The sequence below is a fragment of the Enhydra lutris genome, unplaced genomic scaffold (assembly GCF_002288905.1).
Source record: "Enhydra lutris kenyoni isolate GAN:26980312 unplaced genomic scaffold, ASM228890v2 scaffoldscaffold26, whole genome shotgun sequence".
NCBI classification, from domain to species: Eukaryota; Metazoa; Chordata; class Mammalia; order Carnivora; family Mustelidae; genus Enhydra; species Enhydra lutris.
The window spans coordinates 27546352-27562736 of record NW_019154110.1 but is presented as its reverse complement, the minus strand read 5'-3'; the positions used below and the strand labels follow the sequence as shown (position 1 = coordinate 27562736).

At 50.1% G+C, this 16385-nt stretch overlaps 2 protein-coding genes across 8 annotated transcripts; both read right to left on the bottom strand.

Annotated features, from left to right (window-relative positions):
• Nucleotides 1-143: 143 nt before the first annotated feature.
• LOC111151459 (interferon induced protein 35) lies at nt 144-8613 on the bottom strand. Of its 6 annotated transcripts, none has more exons than XM_022509465.1 (7): nt 8415-8613; nt 1904-2002; nt 1389-1536; nt 1188-1294; nt 907-1093; nt 690-808; nt 144-488 (listed from the first exon to the last, which is right to left on the bottom strand). In XM_022509465.1, the coding sequence occupies exons 1-7, from the start codon at nt 8427-8429 to the stop codon at nt 297-299; spliced, it is 867 nt and encodes a 288-aa protein (XP_022365173.1). In that variant the 5' UTR covers nt 8430-8613; the 3' UTR covers nt 144-296. The 6 variants fall into 6 exon arrangements, with proteins under 6 accessions (XP_022365173.1, XP_022365174.1, XP_022365175.1 ...); XM_022509466.1 differs by having other exon boundaries at nt 702-808; XM_022509467.1 differs by having other exon boundaries at nt 702-808; nt 1904-2004; nt 8405-8593.
• A 1515-nt stretch (nt 8614-10128) lies between these two features.
• LOC111151503 (ribosomal protein L27) lies at nt 10129-13625 on the bottom strand. 2 transcript variants are annotated; one of them, XM_022509528.1, is made up of 5 exons: nt 13527-13543; nt 13220-13302; nt 12146-12315; nt 10338-10448; nt 10129-10230 (listed from the first exon to the last, which is right to left on the bottom strand). In XM_022509528.1, exons 2-5 carry the CDS (start codon nt 13298-13300, stop codon nt 10182-10184), a joined length of 411 nt encoding a protein of 136 aa, XP_022365236.1. In that variant the 5' UTR covers nt 13301-13302; nt 13527-13543; the 3' UTR covers nt 10129-10181. The 2 variants fall into 2 exon arrangements, with proteins under 2 accessions (XP_022365236.1, XP_022365235.1); XM_022509527.1 differs by having other exon boundaries at nt 10131-10230; nt 13543-13625.
• Between the last annotated feature and the right edge of the window lie 2760 nt (nt 13626-16385).

Below are 16385 nucleotides of genomic sequence, written 5' to 3'. Positions count from 1 at the left end.
AAGCCAAACCCTGGGTCCTGGATGTTGCCTCTTGAGAATTGGAGGGGAAGGTGGGCTCCCGGAAGGTCAGGGCCAAGAGTGGATGGTTAGGGTTCCTCCTGCCGTGCTCAAATCAAGTTTCCTTTCAGGAAATGAAATGAGAAGAAGGTTACACCACTTTTTATTGTTGGGCAGTGTTTCACAACCCATAATCCCTGCTGCCGTTGACCCGCACGATCTCTTGCACCCGTGCGCCCAACTCCAGTCTGGTTCGAGAGGCTTGGCAGAGGGGTGCGGGTGACGAGGAGGGCAGGCTCTTAGTCTGATGCGGCAGTGAAGACTGCCAGGCCCCGCTGTCCCGGGGGCACGACTCTCAGGGCCTCTACCTCCCCACCTCCATGGGAGGGCTTCTGGAAGTGAATCTCCAGGATATCCTGCAGCTCTGGGCCATCCAGCACATCGGGAATGTTGAGCACTAGCACTGACTGGGGTACCGGCCGGAATGTGATCTGGAAAAAGACCCGGGAGATGAGCAAAGTCTCCTGAGAGTCAGAGACCGGGGGCAGGTGGTGCCCCTGGGGGTAAGGGAGGGGCAGGGAGGCCAGAGAGGCTAGCAATGGGAAGGACAATGGGGTTTGGGGGCTCTGATCCTTTCCTGGGCAAGTTTCTGGCAGGCAGACAGGTGTGGGGCCCAGCCCCCGATGCTCTACCTTCCCACTTACGTCAGCCTTCTGGATCTCCCCACTAAGGTAGGGAGAGACTCTCAAAGGGAACTTGCGCTCGCCCAGTGGCACTGTGAACTGGCCAATCTGGCACAGGTACTGGGCCACTGTGGGGAGAGAGAGGGATGGACCTCTAGCATCCAGGGCTCTACTCCCCTGGGGCCTGAGGCCTCCATCAACCCCAGTCTCGTGGCAGGGCCCTCACCTGTGTCCTTAGTGAAACCCAGCACGACAGCCCCTCGCAGCAGCTCCCGAGTCTCCACGTCACCACCCCCGTTCCTGGTCTTGCCAAAGAAGATCTCTAGCTTGTCCAGCAGCTCCTCCTCACTCAGCCGGAGCCCTGCGGGAAACCCACTAACCAGCACGCTCCGCCTGCTTACCCGAGTGGACACCTAGGGGTGGACAGGAAGGAGAGGTCCGGCCCTGCTTCCCGGGGCCCCAGTGCATGGCAGCCCTGCGTGTCCCAGGACCCTGCTGCTCTGTCACCTGGACAGCGGTCACCACAGGCAGCTCCAGAGCCTGCACTTGAACCCGCAGCCGGCATTCCTCTATGTGGATCTCATGCTCCTTCTGTTGCAGCACCCTCTGGGCCACTAGGGCAGGGGAGCAGGGTCAGTGCAGGGGGGGTAGGCGAGGGGGTGAGGGAAGCCTCCCAACCTCCCTCCTGGGGCCTCTTGGAGAGCTCACCCTTGGGGTCATCGAAGGTGACCAGAGCAGAGCCTCCTGGCAGAGGGTAGGAGATCCTCACTTCGGAAACCAAACACTTGGGTGCTTCCTGGCCCTGCTGAGTGTGTCCTCGGAACACCAGGGGGACTGCAGTTGCCACGAATGGGACCTGGAGGTGGGGGAGGGGAGGCTGATGCAGCCTTCAAGGGTGGGAGAGCCCCCCCCACCCCGCCCCATCTCAGGAGGAAAGCGTTCCACATGATCGATGCCGGGATGAATACATTTATTGAAAGAGCTGGGTGAATGAGCAGATGAAGTTAGGTCACGCCTGAACTGGCACGTTAGACCCAAGATCTGCGCTTGTCCTTGCACAGCAGCCCTGCAAGTTCGGTAGCTCCACTTTACAGATGAGAAAGCAGGTGCAGAGAGTTCAAGTCACATACTTGAGGTCACACAGCAAGGAGACGGCAGAGCCAGGAGAGAAACTAACTTCTAGTTCTTCCTCCCAGACCACACACACCCCCCACCCCGCTTACCTGGTCTCGGGCTTGGTCCCTGAGCTCCCTTCTCCGCTGCTGCAGCTCCCGCAGCCGGCCCTTTAGTCTGGCCTGTTCCTCCCGAAGGGCACCCAGGGCCTGTTAGAACAGGGGGGACATGACCACGCATCCACCTGCCTTCCCGGAGAAGGAGCCCAGGGAGAGGGGACCCTACTTGTGAAATCTCCCACCAGCAGAGCTGATGCTCAGCTCCAGAACAGCCCAACCCCTTTCCCCTGCCCACGGGCTGGGACTTGGCTGGCCTCATCTCTGGGGGCCTGGCTGCTCTCTGGGGGCTCCAGGAGGAACCTTGGGTACAGTCACAACTGTTTTTTACAGGAGACGTTGCTTTTAACAAACACTGATTGAGCTCCTACTGAGGGGTGCTGGGCACTGACACAGGGAGACACAGGGACAAGAGGCCAGTCCTCAGGTCTGAAGGAAACAGTATTCCAGACAGTGTACCCTCACACAAGGGACTGTGGAGGACATGGGGAGTGTGGAGGAGGGACCGTGCCATAGGACTTAACATCACAATGGAGGCCTCCAGAAGTGGGGGCTTACAGTGGTAAAATGTCATACTACTAGCTAACATTTATTTATTTATTATTTTTAAGGTTTTATTTTTATTTATTTGACAGACAGAGATCACAAGTAGGCAGAGAGGCAGGCAGAGAGAGAGAGGAGGAAGCAGGCTCCCCCTGGGATCATGACCCGAGCTGGAGGCAGAGGCTTAACCCACTGAGCCACCCAGGCGCCCCTACTAGCTAACATTTATTAAGCACTTACTGTATGTCAGGTGCTGTGCCAAGCTTTTTATTTTTATATTTTTTTAAGATTTTATTTATTTGACAGACAGAGATCACGAGTAGGCAGAGAGGCAGGCATGGGGGTGTGGGGGAAGCAGGCTCCCCACTGAGCACAGCCTGACACTCAGGACCCTGAGATCACCACCTGAGTCAAAGGCAGAGGCTTAACCCACTGAGCCACTCAGGCGCCCTGTGCCAAGCTTTTTATATGGAGTGGAACACTCACTTCTTTTTTTTTTTTTTTTAAGATTTTATTTATTTATTTGACAGAGAGAGATCACAAGTAGACAAAGAGGCAGGCGGAGAGGGAGAGAGGGAAGCAGGCTCCCTGCTGAGCAAAGAGCCCGATGCCGGACTCGATCCCAGGACCCTGAGATCATGACCTGAGCCGAAGGCAGTGGCTTAACCCACTGAGCCACCCAGGCGCCCCAACACTCACTTCTTGAAACAACCCTACGAGATAAATTCCCTCTTAACCTTATTTTACAGATGAGGAAACCAAAGTTCAGAGAGGTTAAGTGACTTCCCCAAAGTCATTCAGCCCTATCCAGGCTGACTCCAGACTGCTAATCTGTGCTTTCCAGTGAAAAAAATCAAGCACCATCCCCTCCACAGCCACAAAAAAAAGAAATCAAGCCCAGAGTGGGGGAGCAGTTTACCCCCCATCTCCCAGCTTGTCCCTTGACTGCCACTCTTTCCACTGTACTAAGCAGCCTTTCAGGCTGGGTGTGATTTGGAGTGAGTCCAGAGACAGAGAGGGACAACATGGGCAAGGGAATGACACCAGGGACACGAATAAATGCACCTTTGTTTGTGGGATGGAGTAGATGTTAGCTGGCAGGGTTCACTCTGTGGTTGGGAAGCCTGATAAATAAGGTTGGCTCAGAGAAGCGTGAGCTCACTTGGGAAGGCGGGACTCTTGTCCCAGTCATCTCTGTATCCCCAGTGTCCAGCAGAGTCTCTGTCACAAAACAGGCATTCAGTCAATGTGTGTTGAATGAATGAAGGACTGCAATGAATGAATGACAGAATGGGGGCATATTACAGAGGGCACTGAAGACATTCAGTGTGAGTTCGCTCTTTTTTTTTTTTTTAAAGATTTTATTTATTTATTTGACAGGCAGAGATCACAAGTAGGCAGAGAGGCAGGCAGAGAGAGAGGGCGAAGCAGGCTCCCTGCTGAGCAGAGAGTCCGATGCGTGGCTCGATCCCAGGACCCTGGGATCATGACCTGAGCCGACGGCAGAGGCTTTAACCCACTGAGCCACCCAGGTGCCCGAGCTACTGGGGATTCTAGTTTGCTCTATTTTTAAGCAGAGGAAAGCTAGAGCTTGATCAAATAATGCTGCTTTATGAGGAGTGAGAAAGGTACCCAGTTCTTCATATTTCTACACATAAGGTGCCTTAAAGGCCGGCCAGATGACATCAATGACTGCAGAGAGTCACTGCAGATGATAGGCAGTGCTAGGGACTCACAAACTGGAGAGAGCGTGTCCCCACTAAAGCGGCAGCCTCTTCCCAGCTCCAACCCAGATTTTCTCACATGGGAATGTGGTTCCAGTATCCTCTATGTTCCCATTTTTAAAAAAGATTTTATTTTATTTATTTATATGTGTGAGAGAGTCAGACACTTAACTGACTGAGCCACCCAGGCGACCCTATCGAACCTCATTTTATAGATGAGGAACTTGAGGTTTGTCAGGGCTAATTAATGGGCCAAAGTAAGTCAAACCCAAGGCCACTGAAGACACAAGGGGTCAAGGACAGGACGTGGTGGAAAGGACTCTGGGTTGGAACAACATGTGGGGATGGAAGAAGCCAAGAGGAAGGAAGAACTCTTTGAGGGACAGAGCCTTAGAAATCTAATCTTTGAGGATTATATTTAGTCAGGGGTCAAGGGAGGCGAAAGGAATGGCAGAGAGAAAAAAAAAGAAGGCCTGGCCAAAGATAAGGAGGGCCAGGGCCAGGACTGGGGACTGTCAGAGATACAGAGGAAGAGGAGGGATGAAGCAGCGCTTCAAGGAAAGGAGGCTAAAGGGCTCCACGTGCTCATTTGCTTTCTCATTCGCTCATTCGCCAATTAGCTACGGAGCCGCTACCAAGTACCAGGCACTGCTCTAGGCTCTGGAAACACAGTGATGAACACAACAGATACAACTTCCTTGTGGAGTTTATATTCTAGAGGATGAGCCGGACAGTAAATAGAATCAATAAAATCTACAGTATGCTAGTGGTAAGTGTTGTGGGCAGAAGCCAAGCAGGGGAGGATAGAGAATGTTAGAGGCCATCTTAAATGGGGTGATCAGAATAGGCCTTGCTGAGATGATACTGGATCATTTACCTGAAGGAGATGCAGGAGAAAGCCATGTGTACACGTGGGGGAAAGTTCTGTGCACAGGAAGAGCAAGTGCAAAGGCCCTGAGATGGGAGTTTTTGTCGGGCGGATCTGAGGAATAGCAAGGAAGCCAATGAGTAGGAGTAGAGGAATTGAGGAGCTGGGGGCCGGAGAGGAAATCACAGAGGAGGAGATGGAGTTGGACCATGCCACATCTTTCACACAATGTGGGGTGGGAAGCCACAGACAGGATGACTTGGCTGTTGTGTGACTAGACTGATATGGGGAAAGGGCACAAGCAGGGAGACCACTGGTGAGGCCATTACAGCATCCAGGAGCACCATGTTGGGGGTTTGGACCATGGGGGAGTAATGGAGGCCATGAGGGGCCGTGGAGTCTAGATGGGTTGAAGTTGCTGATGGATCAGAAAAAGAGTGTGGAAGAAAGAAAGGAGTCTGGGGCGCCTGGGTGGCTCAGTGGGTTATGCCTCTGCCTTTGGCTCAGGTCATGATCCCAGAGTTCTGGGATGGAGCTCTCTGCTCAGCAGGGAGCCTGCTTCCCTTCCTCTCTCACTGCCTGCCTCTCTGCCTACTTGTGATCTCTGTGTCAAATAAATAGATAAAATCTTTAAAAAAACAAACAAAAAAAAAAAATAGAGGAGTCTGGGATGACTCTAAGCTTTTTGGCCTGAGCGACTGGAAGGAATGAGAGCCATTTTCTGAGATGGGGAAGACTGTGGGTGGAAGAGATTTAGGGCAGGAAATGAAGGGTTTATTGAGAACACATTAGGTACGAAGTGCCTGTTTGACATGTCAGTAGAGACGGAGGGTAGCAGTTGCCTCTAGGGATCTAGTATTCAGGGAAGATGTCCGGGCCGGAAGTACACATTTGGGGTTTAGTCATGTAGAGGAGACATAGTCACAGAGTCACAAAGCTAAGTAAGTTCACAAGAAAGTCTCACACTACTTGAGAACAACAGGGAGGGAGGTATAGACAGAGGGAGGCCCAAGGGCTGATTTCTGGGGTGCCCACCACTAAGAGGTCAGGGGAACAACGAAGCACCAGCCAAGAATACAGGGGAGGGCTCAGTGCACCTGGAGGGTGAATAGGAGTGTGAAGAAGGGTTTCAAGGAGGGGGAGCCAGCAGCTGGGCCAAACGTTGCTAATTAAGGCCAACTAAGATGAGACACGAGCAACACTCCCGGCGTCAGGACACTCAGTGACCACTGAGCGCCAAAGAAACAGTTCTGCTTATAAGGAAACGGCCAGAAGTTCATGTACAAAGATTATTATTGTGGCTTTATTTAAAACAGACAAAAAGGGGCGCCTGGGTGGCTCAGTGGGTTAAAGCCTTCGCTTTCGGCTTACGTCATGATCTCGGGGTCCTGGGATCGAGCCCCAGGTTGGGCTCTCTGCTCAGCGGGAAGCCTGCTTCCCCCTCTCTCTCTCTGCCTGTCTCTCTGCCTACTTGTGATCTCTGTCAGATAAATAAATAAATCTTTTTTAAAAAAATAAATAAATAAAACAGACAAAAAGATGGGTGCCTGGATGGGTTGGCCAGTAGAGCATGTGACTCTTGTTCTCGGGGTCTGAGTTCAAGTCCCACGTTGGGTGTAGAACTTTCATTAAAAACAAAATAGGGAGGCCTGTGTGGCTCAGCGGGTTAAGCATCTGCCTTCAGCTCAGGTCACGATCCTGGGATCGAGCCCCATGTGGGGCTCCTGGGTCAGCGGGGAGTCTGCTTAGCTTTCTGCACCCCTCCCCCACCTCGTGCTCTCTCTCTCTCTCTCTGTCTCCCTCACAAATAAATGAATACAATTTTTAAAACAAACCAAAACAATAAAACAAAACAAAACAAAAAGAAATCTATGTGTCCAACAATAGGGTAATAGCTAAATATATCATGTAAACAATTAAAAGACATAAAGAACATTTAACAATATGAAAAAATGCTCACAATAAGCCAAAAAAGCAAGATATAAAACTGTATAGAAAGTATGATTCCTATTCTGTTGATTTAAAAAGTTTTATTTCATAAGGATCTTTATTAACACATAAAAATGCATGGGGGTACCTGACTGGCTCGATTTTGGAAGAGTATGTGACTCTTGGTCTCGGGGTCATGAGTTTGAGCCCCATGTTGGATGTAGAGATTACTTTAAAAACTATAAAATCTTGGGGTGCCTGGGTGGCTCAGTGGGTTAAGCCTCTGCCTTCGGCTTAGGTCATGATCTTAGGTCATGATCTCGGGGTCCTGGGATCAAGCCCCGCATCAGGCTCTCTTCTCAGCGGGGAGCCTGCTTCCCCCTCTCTCTCTGCCTGCCTCTCTACCTACTTGTGATCTCTGTCAAATGGATAAATAAAATCTTAAAAAAAAAAAGATTTTATTTATTTGACAGAGACAAGCACAGCAAGAGAGGGAACACAAGTAGGGGGAGTGGGAGAAGGAGAAGCAGACCTCCTGTCGGGCTGAGCAGGGAGCCCGACACTAGACTCTATCCCGGGACCCCAGGATCATGTCCCGAGCTGAAGGCAGACACTTAACAACTGAGCCACCCAGGCACCCCCCGCTTTTTTTTTTCTTAAGTAACCTCTATACCCAGTGTGGGGCTTGAACTCATAACCTGAGATCAGGAGTCACCCACTTTCACCAACTGAATAAGCCAGGCTCCCTGAGCCTGTGATCTCTCTTATTACACTTGTGGGGCAAATGAAAAATTCCCAAGAAAGACATCTGTGTATTTATAACAGATGGAGTAGTAGCAGCAAGGGAAAGACTGCAGAAGCTGGAGAGGGGAGGAGATTCATTCATTCCACGGCTGTCTGGGGATCAAGGGTGAGCAGGCTAGACGGGGGACCAATCTTAGTCTAGCAATTGGGGCATCACGGGTCAGGAAAGGGAAGACCACAGCTTGCAAGGCTTAGGGGAGCTCTTGGAGGAGGAATACGTCTGCCTGTGAGCCGGAAGAGGACCCAGGATTCACCTGAAATGAACTGTAAGGCGAGGAACAGTTCAATTCTAGGATGAAATATAAGGAGGGGAAGTTTGTTGGGTGAGATCTCAGGAGATAAGGGTGTGAACAAGTCCTAAACTTTTTGGGTCACAGAACCCTTTAAGTACCTAAGAACTGAATTCTCTCAGAAAAACGCATTCACACAAGGAATTCATGAGCTCTGAGGCACAGGCTATAGGATTGTCTCTGAGGCAATGGGTTAGGGGAGAGGTAATCCCAGCCGTGTTTCTCCCCTGATGTTTAGCAGGTCTAAGCAACAAAGAGGCTACCAGACCCCGAGAATCCTGCAGATTCCCAGCCAAGGAATGTCCTCTGCTTCTCCCTCCACCCCCAATACTCTCCTCTTCACTTACGGCATCATCATACATCACTGACGTGGGCCTGCAGTCCGGTTGACAAGGGCCGAGGCTTCAGAGCTGGGTATAAAGTGGTAGTGTCCCCTGTAACTAAACTCTTGCTTGTACCTTCGGAGGTGGCTTCGTCCCCTCCAAGTTGGGCCTGAGTTACACTTCCGACGGTTCTGTCTGCAGGTTTTGCTTCCACTTTCATTTCAGCAAAACCCCTGCCGTATGTTTGCACGCCCCCAGCTGGTCTCCCCGCCCCTGGGAGGAGGAGCCCTTCTGGGCTTGGAAGTTGACCTCACCCACTTGAGGCCTAAGAGGAGCCACCCACAAGTAACAGCCCAAAAAACGTGGGCCCCTATCAACCACTCATTCCAGCCTATCAAGGCCAGTACAAGCCTGTTGGTAGAATTCTGTCTGCTGTCAAGATATTTCCCTGGAGCCTAGAAAGATGCTGGACACACGCAGACTAATTGAGATTGAGAAGTGCAACCAGGACGGTTAAAGCCTCTCCAAGTTGTACTAATAGCCAGCCATTTGTGAACTGTTCTGTGCCCAATACGGACTCTGCTTCACATGAATGAACTCCGTCTTCCCAACAACCCCACAAAGTTGGTTGTTTTTGCCATTTTACAGATGATTAGTCTAACCATCTGAGGCAGGGAAGTGTAGAAACTTGCTCCAGGTCATACTGCTAGAAGTCAAGCACATATCCAACCCTGGTTGGAATAGTATTTGAACTTGGGCCTCCAGGTAGAGTGAAGAACTTCTGAATTTCTAGTCAGAAGGTTGAAATTTACTTCCATTTGTGACTGAGTAGGCAAGCTACTTAGGAGTCTGTCTTGAGAGATGCCCAGTACTTACGGGTGAGGAATCAGAGTTCAGTGCACAGATTTGTTTTCCTACTATCCAGTCCAGGATTTTTCCAGTAAATTTACAGACCCAGCCCTTGTTCCACATCCCAGGTGGGTATGTGTCAATCAGTGCTTGGTGAACACACCTGTCGGGACTCCTGCTTCCATCAAGGGTCTTAGAACCAGACCAGCTGGAGAGAGCCTATCTCCCCAGTAGAGCAGGGTCACAGGTATCCAATGAACGGTAAAATGGCAGACTGAAGGGCCACGCACCTTTCCTGTAGCAGTAACACAACCATGCCCAAGAGCCTCGAATCACACCTTTTCTTGCTGGGTTCTGCTAGGCCATCTGGGGACCTCTTCTGATCTTACTAGGAATGGCTGTTCTGGGGCTCAGGCCTTCATTAGTCCCCACCCCTGCCGTTGAGAGTTCTCCAGGGTGGGCCTCATGAGATCAACACAGCTATTGGCAGGTAACCTCCCAGAAATTCTGAACTATTGAACCTCAGAGTGGGATTATGGCACTTTGCGGTTGGTTTGAGGTCCTCAGAGTGGTGGCTCTCAACTGGAAGGCCCTACTGAGCGGGGCCTGTGGGTGTTCCCAGTGTGGGGGCAGGGAGCAGAGCAGCCCAGGTTCTACCATGCACCCGTGAAGTCAGGAGTACTCATTTTTAGGGCAAACAGTTCAGTAGCTCACACCTTACACATCAAGGGCATCCAAATGACGAAAGGATGATCAGGCTGAGGATCAAGTAGTCCAAGTCTCACTAAGGCATTATTTTATATATATTTTCCCACAGCCTCTCATCCACCACCCAATGTCTCATCACACGAATGTTCTTCTTTCCCAGTCTAATAACACACGCCACAGGTAGACAGGAAATTTTTGGGGGGGTGTATTTTTAATGACTGAAACAAAACAGATCTAAAATCGCAGCTTCTGGAAGAACCACTTGTTCTTGCCGGTCTTGTACCTAGAGGCGGGGGAGAAAAGGAACACCATTGAGAACAGTGAAACCAAATTCCCTTCATGGACGATAAGGCCACCATACTCCAATATCCTCCACCAAAGTCTATTTACCTCTCCTCGAACTTGACCTTGGCCTCTCGTCTGGCTTTGCGTTTAAGAGCAGGGTCTCTGAAGACATCCTTGTTGACAACAGTCTTGTCCAAGGGGATATCCACAGAGTACCTGGAAACAATGATGGGAACAGAAGATCAGCCCACAGGCCACCAGGGCCCTTCACACAGCCCTGGGACATTGGGGTGTCAAGGTCTGTCTCCATAGGAGCAATCCACAGAATCTGTGCCAAAGTCCCGAGAATATTCTTTGGAAATTCCCAATTGAATAGGACTCATTTACACAGATTCGTACTACTAGAATACTTCACATTTCATTCTCAACTTTCCAGAGTCACTGTTTTTCTAGTTAAGGACTGTCACTTTATTACATCCTCACTATGATCACGGCAGTTGGCCAGCTTTCTATTAAGAGTCTTTTTAGTATTGTTCGGGTTGTGCTCGGGCAGGGGAAACCTCACTGCTGACAGTGCAGAGGCTGGGCAGCTAGCTGCCCAGGTCTCACTGCTTCCCAGCACCTAAGAAACAGCTCTGTCCTTTTAAGACAGCTTTGACAGTAAGCATGCAGCCCCCGGCAGCAAACTGTAAGGCATACACTGCCGGGTTTTGCCAATTATTGTTCAGGACTCTCAACCATTGTATTTCCATATAACCTATGCACCAAGGCAAGTGTGTACAGCGCACAATACTGTGGAATACCAGGAACTAGAGGGCATTGCAGCACTGTGGAATTAGTTGGTGGTGGTGGTGGTGGTGGGGGGAGGCTTGCTGCCTTTATCTACCAACCCTTTTGGAAAGCCTTCAATAACTATCCTGGAAAGTGGAGAGTGGCAGAGAGCAGGCCAGATCCCGTGCCCGTGTTTACTCTGAATTCAAACGAATGAAATGATCTTTACCCAACACTTACAGAATTTTCAGGGGAGGAGACAGATAAAGAGCAAGTTTGGAAGAGATTTTCTATCCCGCTTAGCCAACTCAGAGAAGTCGCCACAGAAAAATGGTAGAACACAGCTCCACGTTGGACCAAAGAGGCAACAAACATTGGAAACCACCATCACTTTGTAAGTGACACATGAAAACAATGTCTCTTCTTCACACCAGAATGGTTGCAAGGTTGTCTCCTTATTCAGCAGGGAAAAGGGGCAAAAGAATCCCTTTCATTCCCATTTTTTAAAAATTTTCATCTATTTTTTTTAAAGATTTTATTTATTTCAGGGAGAAAGAGAAAGAAACAGCATGAGAGGAGAGAGGGCCAGAGGGAGAGAAGCAGGCTCCCTGCTGAGCTGGGAGCCCAATGGACTCAACTCCAGGACTACAGGATAACCTGAACCGAAGGCAGTCGTAACCAACTGAGCCACCCAGGCACCCCTTTCTTCTTCTTTTTAAACATTTTATTTAATTGACAGAGAGCACGCGTACAAGTGTGCACGTATGCAGAGAGGAGAGTGAGAGGGAGAAGCAGACTCCCCGCTGAGCAGGGAGCCCGATGTGGAGCTCCATCCCAGGACCCTGAGATCATGACCTGAGCCAAAGGCAAGACCCTTGACTAAGTCACCCAGGCACCCCTCATTCCCATTCTTTTTTTTTTTTTTTTAAGATTTTATTTATTTATTTGACAGAGAGAGACAAAGCAAGAGAGGGAACACAAGCAGGGGGAGTGGGAGAGGGAGAAGCAGGCTTCCTGCTGAGCAGGGAGCCCGATGCGGGACTCGATCCCAGGACCCTGGAATCATGATCTGAGCCGAGGGCAGACGCTTAACAACTGAGCCACTCAGGCGCCCCCCTCATTCCCATTCTTGAAATGCTCACCTTGTGGGCATGAGGTGATTGTAGTTATAAACTTTCACAAAAGACTTGATCTTTGACCTCTTGGCGATTTTCTTCTTGCCCATGGCAGCTGTCACTTTGCGGGGATAGCGGTCAATTCCCGCCACCAGAGCATGGCTGTAGGGACGGTCTGAGGTGCCATCATCAATGTTCTGAACGAGTGAGATCACGTGTCACTGAGGGCCTACTTAGGCCCTGTGCCAGATGGAGGGCTTGCATAAAAGGAACACCCCCCACTCCCAGGTCTGAGACCCACTCTGGGAAAAACCCCCCAAAGCAGACGCTGGGGAGTGCCATGCCAGAGCGCAGAGAGAGTAATAGGGAAGGGTGGTATTCATTCCCACAACAGTCTGGAAAACCTCCTAGGAGGTAAGAGAATTAAAAGGCGCAGTATTAACACTGATGCAGTGTTTGCTTTCTATCAAGCATCTCTGCATCGCGTAGCTTCCCCTAAGACCGCACTGCTAGTGAGGGACAGAGGCACGATCCCAAAACTGGTGGTCTAACTCCAGAAACCAGTCAGAGTGAGGGGGGCAGGGGAACAAAGGATGCGCCCCGACCCCACCACGGCCAGCAGCAGGTGTGTGTGGCCAGAGCTCAGGGAGCCTCACCAGAGGCTACAAAATGTGGGCAGAAAGCCACCCGTGAAGGGTGATCTTTTGGACTAGAAACAATTTCTCCTCCTCTTACAGACTCCCGGCCGCAGCACTTAAGGTCTCCACACCTCGGCAACAGAAAGGCATCCCCTACAATGACTTCAGAGACCGGACGTTGACAACCTCTGAAGGGCGATGCCAGACACCAAGCGAGCGCTCCATAAATGTGGCCACCGTTACTTCTTAAAACCCTCCTTGGTAGAGGGCGCCCACTTCCACTCCCATTTGTTTTTATTTTGCACCTTCCTCCATCCAAAGCCCTCACGCATTCACCCCCACCCGCAATGCTCAGGGACGAATGCCCCCCAGGCTAGCTCTCGCACTCCAAGCTTGCAAGCCCTCAGAAACCGGCCCGATTCCCGAGATGCAAACGCGTCGCAGAGGCTCGCGAGGCTGGTACCTTCACGATGACCGCTTTGCGTCCGGAGTAGCGTCCGGCCAGGACCAGTACCACCTTCCCGGGTTTCATGAACTTGCCCATCTCTGCAAAGAAAGGAGAACGGACCGATCAGAGGCGCGAAAGCCGAGGCTGTGGGTCCGGAAACTGGGGCTGCGCTCCAGGCCGCCTCGGCCCAGGCCGCCCGCAGCCCCTGCTGGCAGGACCGGACCGCCACGAAGCCGCCAGAGACCAAGCAGTGGAGAGCGCCCGGAGCCACCCCGCAGCTAGACCCCCCGGCGGCGGATGGCGGCGGATTGGGACCTCCTACCCAAACCTCTACTCACCGACACCAGCCACTCGAGCCTACAGCAGAAAGGAAGAAAGGGCACTTCCGCTAACCTTTCACCCCCGGGAGGGATGATCTCACTTCCGGTCCCGCCCCGCAAGGTTGCGCCGCTTCTCCAAAGTTGTTGTGGGCGGAAGAAGCTTTAGCGGGGAGAGCGGAATTTGGACGCTCATTTATTCAAATCAAACTTTATTAGTAGCCTCAGCAGTGGGCAAGAGCAAAGGCGTCCCTTTTTTCCCCGTAGGTTGGAGCGGCGAGGCAGGCCCTAATGCCCGCGGATTTTTGACTCCGCCGCTCTGCTGTACCCTTGGTTGTAGTTCCTTTCTCGGGCGCTAGGAGGGGACACAGTTTTAAATTGACATTTATGCCTTGCATGTCAGCAAAATAGGACTTGTACTAGTGTGCACTGTTAGGCGTAAGGAGGGAGAGACGAAGATCAATCAGGCAAGGGTGCTTACCCCCAATATTTAGAGTTGTGATGTCACAGACATTACCGGCTAGAATAAGCAGTGAGAGGTGAAGGACAATGATGGTAATAATCACTGAGCACCTACTCTGTGCTAGGGTTTTTAGGTAAGCCGATAGCCTATTTAATTCTCACAACTCTGCATCTTGGCTATTTTCCTCCCATTTAGATATGGGGAAATTGAGATTCAAAGAGGATATGTTACCTATCCGAGGTTGACCCTGATCAGTAGCATAGATGAGATTGAAATTTAGGTTTGAACGCAGGTCTAGTTGGTTCTCAAAGTGAATTATTTTCCATCACTTACAGGAAAATGTTTTTGTTTTATTATTATTATTAAAGTAGGCTCCCTGCCCAACGTGGGACTTGAACTCAGGACCTCGAGATCAAGATTCACATGTTCTACCCACTGAACCAGCCAGGCATCCTTGGAAGAGTGTTTTTTTACATGGTCCCTTAGTTGTCTTCTGAGTTCAAGAGAAAGGGAAACCATCTTACAGTTTTGCCTATTGGAACATTGAAGAATCTACAGGATTGGTCTTGGGCAAAATGTGAGAATAGTCAGGGTTTCATCAACTCTTGTCTTAAGGCTCTCCAGGGACCAGTTTCCCCTGCAGCCCTCACGACCCCATTCCAATGGCTTATCACAGTAATTACATACTTATATTTATAGAAATTCAATTACAATCTTCTGTTTTAATTTGAAATATGACATTTTAGAGTTGGAAGGGACCTCAGAGATCATCTACTCTGGCCTCTGAGAGGACAGTTCCAGAGCAGCAAAGTCACAGAGATGGTGATGAAAGAGTAAGTTCTTGTTCCCAACCCACTGCACCACACCAACCTGCCCATTTCCACCTCCATGGTCTGCTCCTAGCCTCCTTATCTGCTGCTGCTGCTGCTGCCTCTTTTGCTGTATCTCTCTTGGAAAATAGAAACCTGATCCTGAAATCTTGTAATTGCCTTGGACTCTTCTCACACTCTCCAAATCAAATTAGTATTAAATCCTGCGAATTTTTCCTTGTGTTTTGAATTTTTTCTTTTTCCACCTGCCCCCTAATCAATCCAGCCTCAGATCTTTTTCTTCTCCTTCTCAAACTTTTGTGCGGGTCAGCATTGCTTGCTATGTTTATGAAAGATGGATTTCCAACCTAGGAGATAACAGTTTCAGTCTGGTGGAGGTATATGATCTATAGGACTGATTTTGGGATGCTTTCCTCAACACAACTCTTTTTTTTTTTTTTAAAGATTTTATTTATTTATTTGACAGAGACAGATCACAAGTAGGCAGAGAGGCAGGCAGAGAGAGAGGAAGGGAAGCAGGCTTCCTGCTGAGCAGAGAGCCCGACGCGGGACTCGATCCCAGGACCCTGAGATCATGACCCGAGCCGAAGGCAGGGGCTTAACCCATTGATCCACCCAGGCGCCCCCTCAACACAACTCTTAAATCCACCATTTATGTGCTTGAAATCCTTCGTTGGCTCTCTAGACCAAAGTCTGAACTCACCTCTCCTTTCCTGCAGTCTAAATTCCTACTGCACACCCTCACATACTGCCCTTGCCCATCCCTCAACCACTCAAATATCCAACCTCTTCTGAGCCCTGGGGTCTTTTTTCTCCTCCACTGCAGCCAGGCGAAAACCTATCCAAATCCTATCCAGAGTTCTCCTGAGCAGAATCAATCTCTTCCTTCTGTGCTCCCTCAGCAATCCAATCCATATTCATCTTTATTATAGAACGCATTTGGTTTGTGGGTGCCTGGGTGGCTCAGTCGGTTGGGTGTCCGACTCTTGATTTCAGCCCAGGTCATAATCTTGGGGTCGTAAGATCGAGCCCTGTGTCAGTGCAGAGTCTGCTTGGGGTTCTTTCTCCCTCTCCCTCTGTTCCTCACCCCCTTCCCAAGCTTACACATGCACTCTCTCAAATAAATAAAATCTTTAAAAAATTTTTTAGTTTGGATTAGTGGTTCTCAAAGTGTGGTCCCCAGACCAGCTGCATCAGTATAACCGGGAACTTGTTGGGATTGTAAATTTTCAGGCCTCACCCCAGAACTACTGAATAAAAATCTCTGGGATGGGACCCAGCAATTTCTGTTTTCACAAGCTATGCAAATCTCCAGTTGGTTTGGTATCTCCTTGGTTAGACTGTGTCTTCCCTGAGGGCAGGTGGTCTGTTTTATTTACCTCTTTCCTCAGTACCCAGCCTGGCCCAGGCAATTGACAGGTATTCAAGAATGAATGAATGCAAAACACCTTAGACAACTTTTTTTTTAAACAGATTTTATTTTTATTTATTTGACAGACGGAGATCACAGACAAGCAGGCAGAGAGAGAGGAGGAAGCAGGCTCCCTGCTGAGCAGAGAGCCCGATGCGGG

Bases quoted from the DNA above. Each gene is read 5' to 3' on its own strand.
- LOC111151459 (XM_022509463.1), bottom strand. The intron at 1,295-1,388 runs GTGAGCTCTCCA...CCCCTGCCCTAG, and splicing joins CACCTTCGATGACCCCAAGG to TGGCCCAGAGGGTGCTGCAA. The intron at 809-906 runs GTGAGGGCCCTG...CTCTCCCCACAG, and splicing joins GGGTTTCACTAAGGACACAG to TGGCCCAGTACCTGTGCCAG.
- LOC111151503 (XM_022509527.1), bottom strand. From the start codon at position 13,300: ATGGGCAAGTTCATGAAACCCGGGAAGGTGGTACTGGTCCTGGCCGGA. The intron at 10,449-12,145 runs GTGAGCATTTCA...CATTGTTTCCAG, and splicing joins AATCACCTCATGCCCACAAG to GTACTCTGTGGATATCCCCT. The intron at 10,231-10,337 runs GTAAATAGACTT...CCCCGCCTCTAG, and splicing joins AAGGTCAAGTTCGAGGAGAG to GTACAAGACCGGCAAGAACA.